Genomic DNA, 19,067 nt, shown 5'->3' with positions numbered 1-19,067 from the left:
AATCTATCGTTTGAGACCTATCAAACGCGCAGATTGTCAATTCCCTTGGCTATTCTAAAAGGTAAATTAAAATGATGGATTCAACTAATAAAGTCCGCATATAAGATAAAAGAAAATTTGATTTACGATAGAAGTTTAAACGGGAAGAACAGGTATGCTTGTTGTAGCAAAATTTTCAGAGAAAAACAGGAATTGTGATTTTATTGTGACTGAAATTAACTCAGACCGCATGAAATATATTAGATGCTTTATAATTCCGGAAATTTTCTGGGTGTAGCCTCCCGGGTCTCAATTCCACCCACCCCCCGCCCCATTTGACCGCTTTGGATTTGCCCATACTCATAAAGAATACAAATTTTATAATTAGAAATGAAGCCCCGTAAATAGCCGCACATTTTTCAGCGTGAGAATGTCACCATACAGTCGCAAAAACATTGGTACTAATAACAGTTTGCACTGGACTAGCTCATTCCTCATTCTTCGTCTAATATCTCGATTAATGGTTTATTAATATTAATATTTACATTTGGATCACATTTTGCAATAGGGAGCCACTATTTCTGGCTCATTTCAGAAACAACATACCTGCCATTGGTTTTCATATGCAAATATGTGCTTTTATGAGAGAGCCAGAAATAGTGGTTCTTTATTGCAGAATTTAATCCACTTATGGATTGGTCCTGCTAAAAAAACCGAACATGTAGGTGAAAGGGGCGAGGGAGAAGGAGGGGAAGGGAAAAGGAAGGGGGAATAAGGAGAAGGGAGGAGGAAGGAGGTAAGTCCAGAAGCCCTCCCTACTAACCACACAGGTGGTTTCAGTTTTCTTGATCACTGGACACCATGTTCTGTCATGTTCTTCCCCATTCGAGGTCCTTATCCGAAACGCAGGACGGAGAAGACTGCGAGGGAGATCATGAGAAAAAAAGGAAGTAAAATTTCATCTGGACACGGGAGCTCATCGATGGAATGTCATGTCAAGCTTAAAACCGCAAAGGAAACGCACCCATCGTGGCGACGCAACAAAGTGCACCGGAGAAATGGACGTATTTCTGCCAAACAGAACTATGTTCAGTAAGACATGAGCCCTGAACCTCGTAAGAACATATGCGTAACAGGGCTTACGTCATAATGCACATACTTCCGTTTGTTAGAAATACTATACGTCCAAATGAGAAAAAGTAGACAACGTGACAGTCTGAGAAACTCGTGCGATGAAAGCTCGAGGTGAAGTTGAGAATCGGGTGCTCAGAAGTTGGCAACCAAGCCGCATCAAGTGGTCCAAGCGTGAAGGAAAGAAAGAGAAAATAAAACGAAGATGTATGGAGGGAAACATTATGAAAATGAAGTACGAAAATGAATCTCCAGAGGGAGAAGGAAAAGGGAATTGATATGGGCGTATCCGACGACACCTAACCGACACGGGGCGCAAAGGGCTACAAATGAATGAGGCCCCATTTTTGTCTCTGGTGTGAACAAGACATGCTCCTGCACACAAATCGCGGAGATGCGTGCTAGCGTAGATGGAAAAAAGCATGAAGCGTTTTCACGATTTTTTGAAGTTTTGAGGGGCGTGAGGTGGGAGGGAGGGGTTGAATTGTTACGTTTCTGAAAAAGGGTCCTCTACTTTCATTTCAAAGAGTATGTCCTCTCGTTGAGGAGAATTTATTCATATTGATTTTCAGAATTAAAACGCTCATTTTATGAACATCAAATCAGATATATAAGTGTCTCACTGATTGAAGGAGTTAATTTTGCATCATTTGGCGCATAATATACCGCAAAACTCAAAATTTGACCCCTCAGGCGCGTTCCTGAAATCGAGGACGATGAATCGAGAATGTCAGCAAATGCGAATTAAGTTTGCCAGCATTATTCCCCGCATGATTGCAACCGCATATAACACATCTTTAATAAAGCAAATCATGGCTTGAAATTTTAACTTGACGTCTTACAGAGTCCTAAAAATGGTTTGCATCCGGAAGTGAAAGGCGATTTTTCCGACCCCAGGTAGGTTCATTGTCCTGCACTGAACAATTTAAGTTCCAGTATTAAGACCCTCCTGCTTGACTTAATCACACACATACCTAGATACTTTTGATCTGATCACATGTTTTTGAGGGTTTTGGAAGCTTGTATTACCTTGAACTTCACGCAGGGCGCACATTTCAGCATACTTTGAGACCAATTTTGCGCCTTGTATTCTGACTGCATTTTGCAATAAAGAACTGCGATAAATTGTTGGCTTATTAGTTTCCCTATGCACGTACGTGTTTTTACAGATGAGCCAAAAATTAGTTCAAAATTGAAAAATGTGGTCCACTTGAACCTCCACTCACTGGTAACCGGTGATGCAGACGACAAACATGTAAAAAGCTGGCAGCGACACCTTCTAACCCGCTCCTACCCATACTACCCCTACCCGTGGCTATTATTTTTATTTTTTCCCCATATCCTAAGGGTTTCCATGTGAGACCGTTACCGGTCTGGTTGCCAGTTGCCAGTTGCTCTACTCCTAACTTTCTGTCTTTGCAACTTTGAAGCACAATGTTGAAGGGTTGAGTAGCTTACCTAGTGGATCTTTGGGGTCGCCGCTCTTCCTGCCGTCGGTGACGTCATCGTTGTTGTTGTCTTCGTCCTCGACGCGGTTTCTCGGTTCCCAGGTCATTTTGTTCTCCTTCTTGAGCCGCCGCCGGGCGTTGGCGAACCACGTGGAGACCTGCGTCAACGTCATCTTGGTGATGATGGCCAGCATGATCTTCTCCCCCTTCGTCGGGTACGGGTTCTTCTTGTGCTCGTTGAGCCACGCCTTCAGCGTGCTCGTCGTTTCTCGCGTCGCGTTCTTCCGTCGCCCCACGTCCACTCCGAACCTGCAACAAGCGATACAACAAACGTCATGAGACTTGCATGGCGAACAAATAAATTTTAAATCTCATACATCATGCGAATCACTCGCTACGTTTATTTATAAAATTTAAAAAAATCAATCCGGGGAAAGATCTTAAACGAGGACCCCCGATGACGTCATCGACAATCGACCCGATTACGTCATCGACAATCGTCCCGATGAAGTCATTGACAATCGTCCCGATGACGTTATCAAAAGCTGTCTTGATGACGTCATCGAGGGGTGTATTAAGATTAAAAGTAAGGTATCATTTACCAGAAGTATAGCAAATTCGATCATGATTCTACTAGATGTTTGACACTGTGAAACTGATGGGTAAGGATAACCAGACGTCTGGTAAAGCACCCACCACAATTTTGGTGAATGCTATTAGAGTTACGGTATGTGCTACCAAAGAGTCTGTTGGCAATTCCCATACTCACATCATTGTGTACCTTAAATCATAATTTTTTTCAGTGTGCCTCCACAACGTCAATGGGTACCTTAATGACGTCATCGGCTGGGAGGAACCGGAAATAGCCGAAAATATTCGATTGGACTCCGGATGCGATAGAGAAAGGGATGAGAAAAAATTTGATCGAGAGGGAAGTTAAACTTTCCCAAAAAGCAACTTCATCTGAAGAAACGAGTCGTGGATTAGTGGTTTGGTGATGGAGACCAATGGTGCCCCGCATTGAAAAAAAATTCTCGGCGTTCTTACCAAGGTCCGTTGGTACCTTTACCATCTCACTTTTTTTACCAATTATTGGTCATTTTACCAAGAAAAAACTGGGATCAAATAGAACCCTGAATTCTTGGTAATTTTACCCTTTTCTTAGTAAATACACCGAGATTTTTTTTTCAATGCGAGCATATTGTTGCGCGTGTAAGACAAAATTCCGAATCGAGCAGAGGCTGCAAATGATGGCAGACGACAAAGGGATGATACTTGATATATCGGCCTGAGAGCAAGTAAACCGTTCCAAAAACACAAAACTGGTAGTTTTCTCCACATTCGCCATCTTCGCCACGTTAGCCTCGACTTGAGCTCCGTCATCAACAGGGACAGATTCAGCCAAGTGCAAAATATTTTGACACGCCAGGCTTCGAACATAGCCTCCGTTGTCAAACTGCCAGAAAAAATCCCGCATATATAAACAGTTTTAAATGAAAAAAAGTTTCATACTCAGTTTACTCTCAGTTTCATACTGGTACGCATTAGAGCTCAAGAAAATTAATTTTGACTGTAATTTTAATATTTGGAATTTCTTGGCTTTGTTTTCCCCACGAAATGGTGTAGACCCAGCACCATTTCTCCACCTTGTAACATTTTTAAATCGACAAATATTAGTGATGAATCGCTCGGAGAAATCAAATTATTTCTTTTCTTTAGTGAGAGAAAAGCTTTCGACAGAATAATATTCACGCATATTTGAAAATTAACTTAACTTAAGGAACTTTGACTTTACCTTTGTTCAAGTTAAGAAATAGAAATGCGCATTAGTAAATTTGAAGGAGGATAGAGAAATTACGTTTGTGAGATATACAGGTGAAAAAGCACCGAAGTCGGTAAAACAGGTGATAAAGTCAACTAACAATCGAGTGTCTATTAAAATAAGGTGTAAAATTGAACCACGTTATTTGACTTAAACTTACAATTAGTAGATTTATTTTGGTGTTTTAACTTCCGTCATGAACTCACCCCTGCGATGCATATAAGATTTCGCGTTATACGTCTGATTTTTTGGTGATTCTTACGATATTGATGATTCAGTTGTTTTTTCGCATTATCTTGTGATAGTGTTACCGTTCTCATTTTACTCTACATATCCACAAAATGTGTTTCTCTATAATAGGTGCATTGTTGTATTCTTGTCGAGTAAGACGGCATTGCGAGGACTAGCAATGATTGAAATGTGTAGGTTTTCCATAAAAAAAAGTTATTTCAGCTTAGAAGTGATTTTTTCTTTCTTTTTTGCTTGTGTCTCTTAAATGGGAATTTTGCCTAGCAAATGTATACACAAATAATTTAATAATATATTAAAAATCTGGTGAGGGTGTATCATTTGATATTATACTTCCCAGTCCATGTAAACGTGTTCCCAATAAAAGTACACTAATTTATTTGTTGAAAACGTGGAAACAAAACATGGAATGATATTTAATATGGGTTGGAAATCATTATTGATTTTCGACAAGAGAAAAGAGGCTCGGTCTGGAAGCCGCGGGGCAGATTACCGCGCTCCGGTTAGTGTGTTGCTTGAAGTGGAAAAAGCAGAAGAATAAAAAGATGGAAACACGAAAAAACAAAGATTTATATGTTCCGACAGAATTCTTAGACCGCGGTTGGACGCGTCTCAAGTCTGTCCTCCAGAACATGTCTTATTGCCTCCACTATATACCTAGCTGTCGCATTTTTCCCCCTCCCGATCTCTTCTCCCCCACCTTCTCTCTTTACTTCTCCCTTTTTGCTGCCTTCCACCGGTTCGATAGTGATTGGGGTGCTCTGATGAATGTTAGGTCAGTTGTCGTGCACAGTGAGTAAAAAATACCCGCAAATTAGTCGAATTTCTTAAGTTTTTATGCGTTTTAACAATAGAAAAATTACAAATAAGAAGCCGAACAAATAAGTTAGGCAATATGTATACATATATTAAACATGCATTGCTCAGTTTGTAGTATTGCCGCATGGCGTTCAAGTATTGGGTTACGAACTTTTGACTCCCATTGAACATCTTCTCCTTCGTAGAGCCCTAATAACGTCAGGTCGAAACCCACTCGTATATGTATAACAGGACTTTGACACCTTTTGGTATGGTAGTTAGAATCGTTTTCTTCGATTTTTTCCGGAAATGGCTGGAATTAACTTCTTAAATGCGTATTTTTCCTAAAAATAAGCTTTATTTTCCCTTGCCTTTCCCGTTCCATGATGAAATTCAATCCATGCCCCTGCCCCCTCTTTAATTAAATCGCATTGGCGAATATCATCATGGTCTCACTTATCGGTATATTCGTCAATGTAAAACGGAAATTAAATCACGAGCAACCAGTTCTCATAGATACTTAACGTCCTGCTACATATGATGGCTGATCGTAACGCGAAGTTCGCATAAAGAAGAATATCGAGGGCTAAAGTGCGAAATCACGTATCTCCATTTGCAAAGTTGCAGACTTCCGGTCATACTTTATTTTTTCTTCGGACAACTAGTCAACTTCATTTCTTGAAAACTACCTTAATTTTTCTTCTTTATTAGCAGATATATTAATATTTTTTGTAAAAACTTCAAGTTATATAGCTGACTTGTTTCTCTTCGAAAAAATAAAATAGGGCCAGAAATTTGAAGACACAGCAATGGAGATACGTGGTTTCGCACTTCAGCCATCGATATATTGGACGTATTTCTGTTAAACGGAACTACGTGCATAATGACGTGAGCCCTGTTGTGCATGTATTCTCATGGGTCTCAGGGCTCATGCCTTAATGCACATAGTTCCGTTTGATAGAAAATACGTCCTATTGATAGTGTGCCTGCGGCTGAGGATCGAGACTGATTTTATCTCCCGACGCAAGGGTCATTGCGTAACACTTCAACACCCCGTGCCCACATTCTAAAATTGCACATGCAGATTCGATATTTGTCCTGCTCAGCCAGCCCACTTCCCGATTACAAGATACCGGCGGGTCGATTAGGCAGTGACCTTGATCGATACATGTATCGATGCTACTTGTAGCATTGCTAAGACGGGAATCTATCGATCTACAAAGATCCGACAATCGATTTCACTCGAAGTCGCGACCTTTTTTTTCTGTGAGCGAGCTCAGGCCGCATTATGAAGGGTGTTATAAAGTTATTAATGAGGGTATTGAAGGTATTGGCGGCTCGGCGTGACCCCGTGCAAAGTGTTCAACTGCTCATGTAAAATGATACTAGACCCTAGGAGCCTCTAGTCCAGTCCCGATCGGCTCCACAACGCTTGAGCGCCCCTTCATCCTGATTACATGCCTCCTCCGTGATGTGATCTTTCGATAGCTCGAACGCCCTTAAGCTGCTTGAAAATAATCGATGTCGTGTTTCTCCTCCGATATCGATCGGTGAGAGTGTTGGATCTCTCGAGTAAACGAAATTCCATCGCGTGAAAGGATCATTTCGAGTATCGCGCCTGTCTCTACAAGGTCTCGTCCCCCGTCCACCAGTGGCGTGGCGTGAATTGCGATATATCGATTTTCATGCCATTTAAACCTATGGAAAAAGATCGATAAACAGGGTGTTCGCAGCGAACACCTTAACAATCGATTCTTTACCGCAGGTTTAAATGGCATAAACATCGATGTATCGCAATTCACTGCCGTCCGCGGTAAAAACGCCGTAATTCCATGCTAAATGTTGCCTTTTTTCTACGTAAATACTGCTCTCCTTCAAGAAAACCTGATGGAGAATTTGTGCGAAAATTTCTATCACTTCATCTAAAAGATCTTAAAGAGGTGATTTCGCAATATTTTTTACGATTTTTTCTGATATGGGAAATATTCTTGATACATTTAAGAAGTGAGAGAATGCATTGCCTAGTGATATCTGGTGGCATTTCCCATTTAAACACATGATAAGATCATTATGTCACATCTTCTCCAATAATTGTTCAATTTGTGAGCCAATGGTATCCTCATCTGCAATTCACTCCGTAGTTTCCACTTAGGCACGAAATTAATCAGATTTCAGACAGCTGCTAATTCTTCATGGTTACGATGCGTTACGTATTTATTTTACTTTACTAATGGTGTACCAGATTCCATTCAAAAAAATGCAGGATGAATATTTCTTAGTTTTCTTGGCAAACATCATTTTTTCAGAAAATAATTGAAAAATTTTAGAATGAGAGCACAGCGTATTTATTTTGTGCGCACTGATTCATTTTTTTCCAGACGAAGGTTATTCCTTCTCGTTGTAGGCGAGAAAATTTAGCGCGTTTCAAAAATAAGAAAACGTTGCTGAATTTTTTGTTGAATTTGATTAATCAAAAATAAAAATAAGCATATTCTGCGAGCGAGATACCTAAACAAATGGCGATGTGAAATGGCAGGGAGCAGAGGAGGGGGTCATCGAGTTTTATTACAATGAAAGCTAAAACAGGAAACGGTTTGAGAGCGAGGGATAATCAGGTGGACAAGCGAGATTCAATAGGAGCGAGGGCGGGAGGAGAGCGGCAAATATTTTTTCGTCGCGAATTTCGGAACTCGAGCGAGAGTGCACGGTAAATTGGACTCAACTCGGTCGTTTAAACAAACGACCCCTGAAAACGAAACAGCAGTGCAGAAAATGACAATACCTTTTTGCGAGGGATTGAAATAAAATTGAATCCATACGCTTTATTGCCGCTTTTTTCCTCTCCCCCGGAGCAGTAACAATTTTACAGTATGTTACAAGCCGTGGTCAGCGCTGGCGAACTTTTTACTTTACATGCTCCGACCGAAATCGACCTTCAGCCTTTTTTTCTCCCCCGCCCTCGGGCCTGTCTCCGATGAGAGCTATTCGCTTTGCAAACAAGTTAAAAACACGCTCAACTCAGTTTGAAGTTAATCGTGAAAAGTAGTTCATGATGGCCGCGGGGGTGCGGGTGGCCGAGGGGTGCCGGGGAAAATACAAGTATTCATTCGATTGTACAAAAACAAATGCCTTGTACTTTTTCGATGCCGTGTATTTTTTTTTTCGCCGGGCGCAACGGCCGGCATCCGTTTTTTTTTTTTTTTGTTATTTTTAATTAATATTTTACAAATGCCGTCTATGTTAGGTTCTCGAGCTTCTGCTGTGTACTCGCCGGGGAGGGAGACCAACACATGCATGAGTTTGTGATTTACATTTTATATCAATAAAAACTGCATTAACACTATTCTCTGCCCCTGCTCTTGTCCAGCTCGCTCTGGCGCACAGTGGGTCGAGCCGATCAGAGAGGTCGGACAGGATATTTTTGACTAAAACTTCAAATTTTGATGTTTATGTCGTCACATTTAAAATTTTAAGGAGTGCTTTAAGAAGAAAATTTCAGGAGGAAACCAATAGAAACCACTTTCAGAACCTCAAAGTTTTGTATAAATGGAGTTATGAGCTTTCATAGTTTCCAAATTTTGTCCGACCTCTCATATTGGCTCGATCCACTGTGTGGCGCCGCGACTACACCCCGAGACCAGGACACAGGAATATCAATAGCTATTTTCTGCCAGGGCTCCCCTTACAAATTATATTTACCGTTTTTTTCTGCTTTTTAAATGTCATCCACTTTCCCCGGCATTCTCTCTGTTATTTTAACAAGAGATTCTCGCGTTGACTTTTCATTTGCATAAAATCATATAATGCTTCGCCCCTTCATTTTCCCGGATACCACCCGTGTTGACGTCGTAAGAGTGTTTTTATCAAGGAGTGGATGATTTATACGACGACGTAAGCCAAACCTCGGTTGGACATTAAAATAATCAACTGAGGAGAAAAAACATTATCTCTCTTCATTTTACGGTTCTATATGTTGGCAAATTCTTCTTTTCCACATTGAAATACATATGGCAACATCTCAATAAGTCTCCTTGATGTTTTACACAATAATACTATTTAGTGAAAATAACCAGAATTACAGTAGTGTCTACCAGAACTCTGGTGATACTTACCAAAATACGGTAAATGCTACTATAGAGTCTGGTGCTTGTTATCATACTCGGATCACTGTGTCAGAATATGATAAAATCTACCATAATTCTCCAGTGCACGCGGCTATGAAGAAACTACCAAACTTAAAAGGACGATTCTTACACCGATTATTCTTGTGGGATGAATTAAATGAAATGTTGCACTGATTATCTGATAGAATTGGATCAGCATATACAAAAGTGCAGGGTGCACTCACTTATACATGAGCTCAAAACGTATATGATTGCATCAAGCTAATAAAATCCAATTCATACTGTTTTAGCTCTGAGCTGTGCACTCTAGAGGCAAAGTTTAATTTTCAGCCCTCCTACAAAAAGCTACCCGGAAAGTTCGATGGGCCTGAAACTAAACTTGAGATGAAAACAAGTTTTTCCTCTGCATTCGTGCATTCGTGATAAATGAGGCCTGACTTTTCGAGGTTGGCAAAAGTTTTCATAATTTCCAATTTTATTTAATTGATTTTTTTTTCTGTTTCAGTGCAAGGCAAGGCAGTCGTCCACACACTAAATTCCAAGCAGGATTCCAAGGTAGATTTACACAGGTATGGACAGAACTAAACAACTGGCCTCTGATTGGCTCTCCAGCGGCCCCTTAACGTCAGCCATTTTGAATGTTTTGATTATTTTGATTTATTATGTTCGGTTTATCGTTTGTCAAAATTTTGTGGGATTTTTTGCACAATTTTGATAATGCGATATTAATTTTAACGTTTAAACGCACAAACGTTTGAATGTTAATTTGATTGTAATAAAATTAAATAAAAAACGGGCCCCTTAACCTACGTCACGTGGACGTAGTTCTACCAAAGAGACCTATGTGGAAGTGAGAAATATGGGGTGTGCTCGTTAGTTCTCTTGCGTAAGAGTGAATGTGAATAATTGTGCGCCAGTGACGTCAGCGGTGACAGATTCGGGATCGGGATAGACGTGTGCGGCTCGTGCGGAGTCTTTAACTCATGAGCCCTGTCCACAACGCTCTCTTGCCGTGCCCGCGGCTCATGAGTTCCGCATTCAGCTGCACATAGGTCTCTTTGATAGAATGCAATATCCCGCTTTGCCAATTCTTCAAAAGGAACCACGCCCACTGACCACATTGCTTCTTATCCAGATTTCTAGAGCACACCCCACATTTCTCATCGCCACATAGGTCTGTTTCGTAGAAATACGTCCACGTAGTCATGTGACACGTACTGAGGCTCATGGGAAATTTTCAACTTTTCCATACCTGTGTAAATCTACCTTGGCAGGATTCTGATGGAATGAAAACGAAATCCGAGCAAAGTAGGAGGGCTCCGCTAGAGTCCAGCCAGCAGTACAGCAAACCGGGAATTGGGGGGGGGGGGGGGCAGTTGACATCGATGCGATTCGATGATGAACGGTGCTCGAGCACGCCACCAGGGAGCGCGGAGGGTGTGGCTGTGGCACCATTTAACCAATGGCGTGGCGTGAATTGCGATATATCGATTGTCATGCCATTTAAACCTATGAAAAAAGATCGATTATCAGGGTGTTCGCAGCGAACACCTTAGTAATCGATTCTTTACCATAGCTTCAAATGGCGAGATATCGATAATCGATTATTCACGCCTCGCCACTGCATTTAACGCCGTAACATCACCTACCACCATCCGACATAATGATAAGGATACACTCCTTCGCCTGGCTCCTCACGGCCGAATCCCCTCCCCCCTCCTGTCCCCTTGATTTGTGCAGGAGAGATACTTCAGCCAGCGCCACGCTTAATTATTGTTGAACGATGATGGGAGGACCTGAACCGGGAAAAACTGGCGCATCTTGAAAATTTTCGCCCCCACGTCACGAAATAACTGGTGGTGGAGGTTGAAAAGATTTTGGACGTATTGTGACAAGATACTAATATTTTAGGTACATTTTAAAAACAACCTATGTGATTTAATTGGTCCCAATAGGAAATCTTTTCGTTAGCTACGCATTTTTAAACTTTAATAAGTGAATACATTTTTAGGTGTACGGAGCAACTAACCCGAACTCCAATTCTACTATTCTGCCGTGCACTGAAAAAAAATTCTCGGCGTTTTTACCAAGGTCCGTTGGTACCTTTACCATCTCACTTTTATTACCAATTATTGGTAATTTTACAAAGACAGACTGGTAAGCTTACCTGAAAACCGGTATTTTTACTGTTTTTTCAAGGTAAGAATACCACTTTTATTGGTAATGAATTCCCGGTAACTTTGCCATTTCGTCTCGGTAATTCTACCACAATCGATAAAAAATATTGGCGTTTTTACCAAGGTCCAGTAAAATTACCGAGAAAGTTCAATAATTTTACCGAGATTTCTCGGTAAAATTACCAATTCCATAAATGATAATTTTACCAGGAAAAAACTGGGATAAAATAGAACCCTGGATTCTTGGTAATTTTACCATTTTCTTAGTAAATACACCGATATTTTTTTTCAGCGTGATAGCGAAGAGAGCAGTAAGTGCATTTCTATATGAGCAATGGTTAGCACATGGTTTTATGGGTCTCGAGGTTCATCCCAGCATGCACGTTCTGCTCTCTTCGCTGTCACAGCAGTACTTACTAGACTCTTCCTCCCTGCTCTCTCATAAACGCCTTCATGCTAGGCAAAAAACCCGCAATTCATCGTGTTTGGTAATTCAATAAAACGAAGCCAAAGTTCTTATAAATTTTGCTCCGTACAAGTTCGCATTTATACTGGAAACCAATCAACCCTCTTCCCTCATCATTCCAGTTCCTAGCAAACCTCGTTTATTAGGTCAGGCCGTTCTCTTAGAGTTATGCAATACCCGAACGGAAATGTCCCCTCGACAAAAAGTCTATCGATAGAACCAAAAGGCGGCCAATGAAACGAATAAATTCAAGAAATATTAAAATCGTAAAAATCATGTTTGTGGAAACGGGGTTCGCTCACTAACGAGTAAATCCAGCTTAGCTGAAGAGCCTCAGCCCTGGATGAAGTGCAAAAAATCACCGATCTTCCTGGCGTTTCCATGTAAAATACGCGATTCTTGCCGTGTGATCCACCCTATGACAAGGTAGCAGAAGAGAAGGCAAGGAGAGGGGTGCTGGACAGCCGCGTGTCGACACACGTCGTTACATAAGTTATGGGAACACCTATCCTGCCCGCAGTTACAAGTTCGAGGAGCTTAGCGCGGAAAAGAGGGAGCCTTTTGCTGACTTTTCATAGGGTAATTACTATGATAGTAGGCCTTTTCCACCACGTAAACCCAGTGTTCATGACCTGCAATCTCCGATAAGCCCCCGGGTTGTCCGAAGCTCGCCTTGTGCCGGAGGCGGCGAGAGGGCGAGGGAGGGGGGCAGGAGGCCTAGAGAGAGTGAGTGTACTTACAATGGTTTCTCAATAGGCATAATCACTAGTATGGTTTCAATTAGTAGAGCAAGCATTGTGTTTACAATTGAATAGTACACATACATTATACTACGTTGCGTCACTCTCAAGTTGTACGTGTTTCCCTGCCGGCCAGCCCGCTGCCTCGTCGAGCGAGAACCACGTAACTCGAACCGAGATCCTATTTCGATACGCGTTTTTTGCTTGACATGGCTGCGAGCTTTGCGTGAGAAGACGAGGTGGAGAACGCTGGAGCCGGATCAAATTTAGGCTCATCATGGTCAACTCGACACTTGGGCAGATAAATTTACTGGTGGAGCAACACCCACACTGACGCACTGAAAAAGAGAGGAGAGCGGAACGAGCGTTCGTGCAGTGCAGAAATTCTTTAATTCTAAATGAGTAATATTCATAAGAGTAAAAAAAAACTGGATTTAGAATTTTAATGCACATGAAAGTGCATATACAATGGAGGCGTTGCGTTGGGTGCAGGAAGGGCATTTCTTGGTTGCGGTGTTTCAGAATCTCGACCGCTAATTCATGATTTAAAGAGGAAACTATTGGATATTTTTTTGACATTTTTAGCTCTCGGAATTAAAAAATCATAACGAAAATTCAGTAGAAGTTTTAACGAATTCCATGCATTATTTTCTTGAATTGTTCTTGAATTTACCGCCAGGATTTTATTTTATTTTATTTTTTCATCTTCATTCGAGCTAAATGTTTCCAGGAACAGGGAAAAAAATGTTTGAGATAAGCAAACAAGTTGCTTAAATTAAACGTCATTACTCTTGATTCAAGAAAAAATATTTATCGACGGAATATTTGAAAAAGTTTTTTCAGTGTGAGAAAATTTTGGTCCAAACCATTCTGAGAGGCAAGAAAGCAAAGTCTGAAAATTAAAATCCTATAAAAACTCTGATACGGTTCAGTGGAAAACTGTGGGGAGGAGCATATTTTACCTTGTCCGCGTGGTCTTTACAGTATTTATCCACTTGCTTCAAAGAATAAAATACCCTTGCCCCTAACACTCAGAGTGAAACTTTAAAAAAGTTGCAACGCTTCTGTAAAACTTAACATACTGCATAAAGTTCACTGAATGTACTTTGCGTGTTGAACATTATTTACTGGCATTTTTTCCTTTTTGGAAATAAAAAATCTTCCGATACTTCATCAATTCTTTTCGGTGCTGAAATTAATCCAGTTTCCAAGAATAGGCATGGAAGATCACAGTCACGTGTATTATAATAATTACTCGTGCAATTTTTGAAGTGCCCAATGCTCTTGCAAGTAGTTTACGGCAAAAAATACATTGTAGAAATTTAAGGAAATGTCAAGTTTCGATAAATACTGAAGCGTTTTCGCGTGCATTACTTTGGGGCACTCCAAAACTGATGCTCGGGAATAATTGTTCAAAGATCGAGGTTAATCTAACCGGAAACAAGAAACGGTAACGCAATGAATGTTCCGCAGAACTTCATCGCGGGCTAAAAATTCGGATTCCGAAATTGGGTTTGTTTTCGTTGTGTGTAATACCCCACGTAAACCAACAATTACTCATGCTGACAGGCGATAACACGCTACAAGCGAAAAAGTTCGTTGCTCATCAAACGGAAAAAAAACATGGATGCGCCGACGGTTGTGAAAAGCTTTTTCGAGGAGATAAGATAGGCGAAAGCTCAATTACAGAGACCCACCTTGGTTTACACTGATATCGATTATTTTGCCTTGATTATTTTTCAAGTGTTCCATAATGTTTTGATGTACCCGACAGAGACTAAAACTGTGCTTCCCCCCCCCCTCCCTCCGGCCAAGAATCCGTCACTAACGTCTGTCCTCTCAGCTCTTTCGAGAGGGCGGCACGATTCTTTTGAACTATGACAAGTGATACCTACATGTAGAGAGGTGAATTAGAAAGGGAAAAAGGAGAAAAAGTTTTTTTTTATCTCGTCGTTCGCCAACGTAACTACATTTGTAAGCCCCACTCGGAGGTAGCGGTGTTTATTCAGCGCGGAGCGGTTGTATCCGGATGGATTATGTATGCGCCGCGGATAGAGGATAAATAATTGGTCGACAATTGAGGGCGTTTGCGAGCACGGGCTGTTTTGCTGAATCATAGTAAAGAAGCTTGCGGTGGCGTTGCTCAATGATCTCGAATGTGGTTCAATTCATAGTCGAGCACTCAACTCGTTTTATTCATTTCCTAGATCACCGACTCGGCAACCAAAAGACCGTACAGAACCTATGAAACGACCCACTCTGGGGACTGATTATTGAAATTGATAGACAAAGCGATAGACAAAGAAGGCAAAAAGGATATGAAAGGAATCGAGAATTGGTGGAATCGGGTGATTTCGATGGACAAAGGAGGTAGGTAATAGACTAACTAACGGCCACCGACGAAAGAACCGACAGTTAGTCCATCATTTTCTCCCTTAGTCTATAGTAACCATACATTTCAACTAATAGGATCATTCCATACTACCTATGTCCTTTTTGTTTATCGCTTTGTCTATCAATTTCAATAATCAGCCCGCTGGTCAGATTTTTAATTTTCACGCTTTCGAAGTTCTCGCTTGACTGAGTCTGAGCCGCATTTTGAGTTATTTTCTGGTCGAAATAAGAACATTATGAGTACAATACACTAAAAAAATGGATTACTTAAAAAATATGTCCAAAATGTTTCAAATGTACATTTTACAATAGTGGAAAGATAATTAAACCACAGGGGTGGTTAAATTAGCGTTTTTTCATTGCAAAATCTACATCGACACATGTAAGACACTTTTGGTAAAAAAAAAATATAATCAGCAATATCATTTTTCCCCTGTATAATTTAGAGGGAGGGTGTAGTCTCATTAAACGTTTGTCTTCAAATCCGGCAAGCCCAGATTCCCTTTACGTGACAGGTTTTCTGAATGCATACATAAAGGCCACTTTCACAACGCTCTCTGGCGCTCTGCAACACCTAACCGCCACATAATTCTGCCCTCCCACAACCCTTCGAGGAGTTAGCAGTCGCTCATTTCATTTAAAACCCCTGTCGACATCTTTCCCCTCACTGAGAAAAAACTATGGCTTATAAACCTATTAGAGGTAAATATGGAACACCACTAATAGTAGTACCTCTACATATAATAATAGCACATATACCTTAGTTATGGTACGGGGTACCTTAATTAGGTACAGAGACCTTAGTATGGTTCACAGACCGAGAATCATTAGTTTATTTACGACTATTATAGGTGTTCCATATTTACCTCTAATAGGTTTATAAACCATAGTTTTTTCTCAGTGCTGGACGTCCCATTCATCTCCTCCCAGGAGGACCTAATCGAGCATTTTCTTTGGCAGCCTTTCTCTTGTCATCCAATTCACATGAAAAAATCAAACAAGGGTTTTGGTCATGTCGTCGATTACCAGATTCTGAGTGAATTTTCAAAGGATTATAATGTCATCTCGCATCGCAATGCATCATACTGTGTCTTTGACCCACTCTCAAAAAAAGTCCCTGCGTTAGTAAAACTAAAAGTCAGAAAACTCGGCTGAAAGAGGGAATAGAACGGAGAGCGAGGTGAAGGAGCTCAAAGGGATTCGGGACCTGAAAATTCAGCTTGGCAACTTCAAAACTACGCTTGAAGCAATTTTCCGGCGAGCAAACACCGAACAGCAAAAAGGAGCAAGAAATTGCTCCGGAGGAAAGAGTGGGGGTGTAAGCGGTATCCTCTTTTTAATGGGGAGGTAAATGCGAGTGCTCGACAATAATGAGGGGTTGAAAGCGGCAAACGGCAAATCGGCGGGGGGGAGGGGGGCGTCGGAGAGCGGGGGAACTTCTCGGGGAGGCGCAAAATGGATTCTACTCAAAGCTACTTTTAAAACACTTAGCAAGGGAACCTCGCGTTTATTACATATTTAGAAAAATATTAAATTGAATGCTAGATTAGAATTTATATTATTTTTTCGCAATAACGCTTCGCCGCTTTGCTCCATCATTTATCCCCCGCGGTCCTGGTCGCAGCCCTTGTTTCCCCGTCCCCCCTCATCCCTTTGGACCTCCCCTTGGCGCGGCGAGGCGGTCCTCCGATGATCCTTCTTTGCATTTGACATCCCGCTCTTTAATTACGGTCTCCCTGTGTTCCTTCACCGGAGTTTTCGAAAATTTTAGCCGTACATAGTTCATACTTCATTTTTACTCATTCTAAGGGTGGAAAAGAGTTTATTTCAATACACCGACTCTGATGAAAAAAAAAAGGAACAATTTTTTCACTCGAGAGGAAACAAGGGAAGGAGTATTAAAAAAAGAAAGAGAAAAGAAAGACGAAGAGGAAGAAAAAATGCAATATTTTCAGTCGGTTTTTGTGCAACTTGCAATAGGGATAAAATTGATGTATGGTGTTCTGCTGCGGTAAGGAAAAACGCCGTATGAGCATCCTGACGTTGTCAAATTCTTTTGCTAATATAAAAACTTCCAAGTAACTAAAAGATATTTTTCACCAAAATTTTCAAAGAATTTATTTCACACTTTAATGGACGTATTTCTATCAAACGGAACTGTGTGCAATATGACGTGAGCCCTGTTGTGCGTGTATTCTTATGGGTCTCAGGGCTCATGTCTTCATGCACATAGTTCCGTTTGCTAGAAATACGTCCTGATTTGCAGTATCAAAAAATTTCAATGAAATAAATCCATACATTTCCTCGAAAATGAATGTATTATACAGGGAAATTTGGCAACATTCAGATGTTCTTATGACGTTTTCCCTTAGCACAGCAGTGTTGGAGTGGGTGTTCCGGTTGGGGCGGATCCCTTCCTGCATTACTTTTCGATTACATGAGCATTGGACATGGAGGCCCAAGCCCGATAATGCAATTAACCGATTTGATTGAACAACTCATAAAAGTTTCGCATTTCGGGACTTGTTAAGCACTTGGACAGATTCCATGGCGGTTGGTGGTTGGTGGTTGGTGTGGCGGCAACGCACACAATGTAGTGACGAGTGACAAGGCGCTGTCGTCACCTTCCACGCGGAGCGACCCATCGGATCGACAGTCACCGATATGATGGATAAAGCTTAATCATGACAGTCGACAATGGCTTCAGCTTGTAAAAGCCCTTTCGGCATGTCTACAATCCAGCGCTTTCTCGAGATTCTAGACGCATGGGTTTTAAGTGGCAGCTTCAAGTTGTTTATTTCCTCATTGCATGCACTCGTTTCTGCATCTCGTTTCAACCGATACCCACTTTTTTGTTATGTTATTGATCATAGAGGCTAGAATATTCTTCTCTCTACTGACACAAAAAAGAGAGAAGATGTATTTCATGAATGCTCCTAAAATTAACACTAGGAAAAGGTAGAAATGACATCGAGTGAAGTAGAACATTGAAGTATGGATTTCAGATAATGACAATAATCGAAAGACATTGCTCTTTTCTTTAAAAATTAAAGAAAATGATCTATAAATGAATTGCTGAAAAACAAATTTTGTCACGTGGACCGAACTTTCGGTGTTCCATATCATCCCAAATATTCAGTTTTTCAAACTGAACTTTCGGTCCGTGTGATCGAACGTTCGGCATATGTGACCAAACATAGTTTGTCAGTTCACGTTACCGCACAAGTTCGGTTACACGAACCAAAAGTTCGGGTTGACAAACCGAAATTTTAGTCTCGCGAACCTAATTAGTTATGGGACACCGAACTTTGGTACATACGACCGAACTGTTTTTCAGAAAGAAGTTCCCTTAAAAATGCCTAAAATGCAAGAAAAAAGACATTTAAGCATTTTCGATTCGCGGCCTCCTTTAGAATCTGATTCAATTTTGACGAGTGAGGAACTGATGGATGCGCATGAATCGATATTCATGGAAAAGTGCCGTTAGATCGGGGCTCGTGGTGGACATGGGCGACAAGCGGGTGTCTGTGTCTTGGTTATTACACCTATTTTGAGAGGCGCGAGGCGCATGCGCAATAGTAAGTAGCCACCGGCCCGTGCTCAAATCGTCGCGTCCGTCCAACGTGCCCGTGCCGACCGTAACCGCGTGAGTAACGGCCCTACGTGACGCCTCTCAGCTCGACGAAAATCCGACGGATGGGGTCGAGCCGTTGCCTGAGTCTTTCATCCGGGAATCTTT

At 41.2% G+C, this 19,067-nt stretch overlaps 1 protein-coding gene across 2 annotated transcripts in view; it reads right to left on the bottom strand.

The window, feature by feature from the left end:
- mirr (iroquois-class homeodomain protein mirror) overlaps positions 1–19,067 on the bottom strand; it is a 96,100-nt gene that overhangs the window by 7,036 nt on the left and 69,997 nt on the right. For both annotated transcript variants that reach the window (XM_072296112.1, XM_019055437.2), the window contains exon 4: positions 2,569–2,867. In XM_072296112.1, coding sequence (XP_072152213.1) covers positions 2,569–2,867 — 299 coding nt within the window. The remainder of the gene's footprint in view (positions 1–2,568; positions 2,868–19,067) is intronic.

The sequence above is a fragment of the Bemisia tabaci genome, chromosome 2, assembly GCF_918797505.1.
Source record: "Bemisia tabaci chromosome 2, PGI_BMITA_v3".
NCBI classification, from domain to species: domain Eukaryota; kingdom Metazoa; phylum Arthropoda; class Insecta; order Hemiptera; family Aleyrodidae; genus Bemisia; species Bemisia tabaci.
This window is presented reverse-complemented; position numbering and strand designations above follow the sequence as displayed.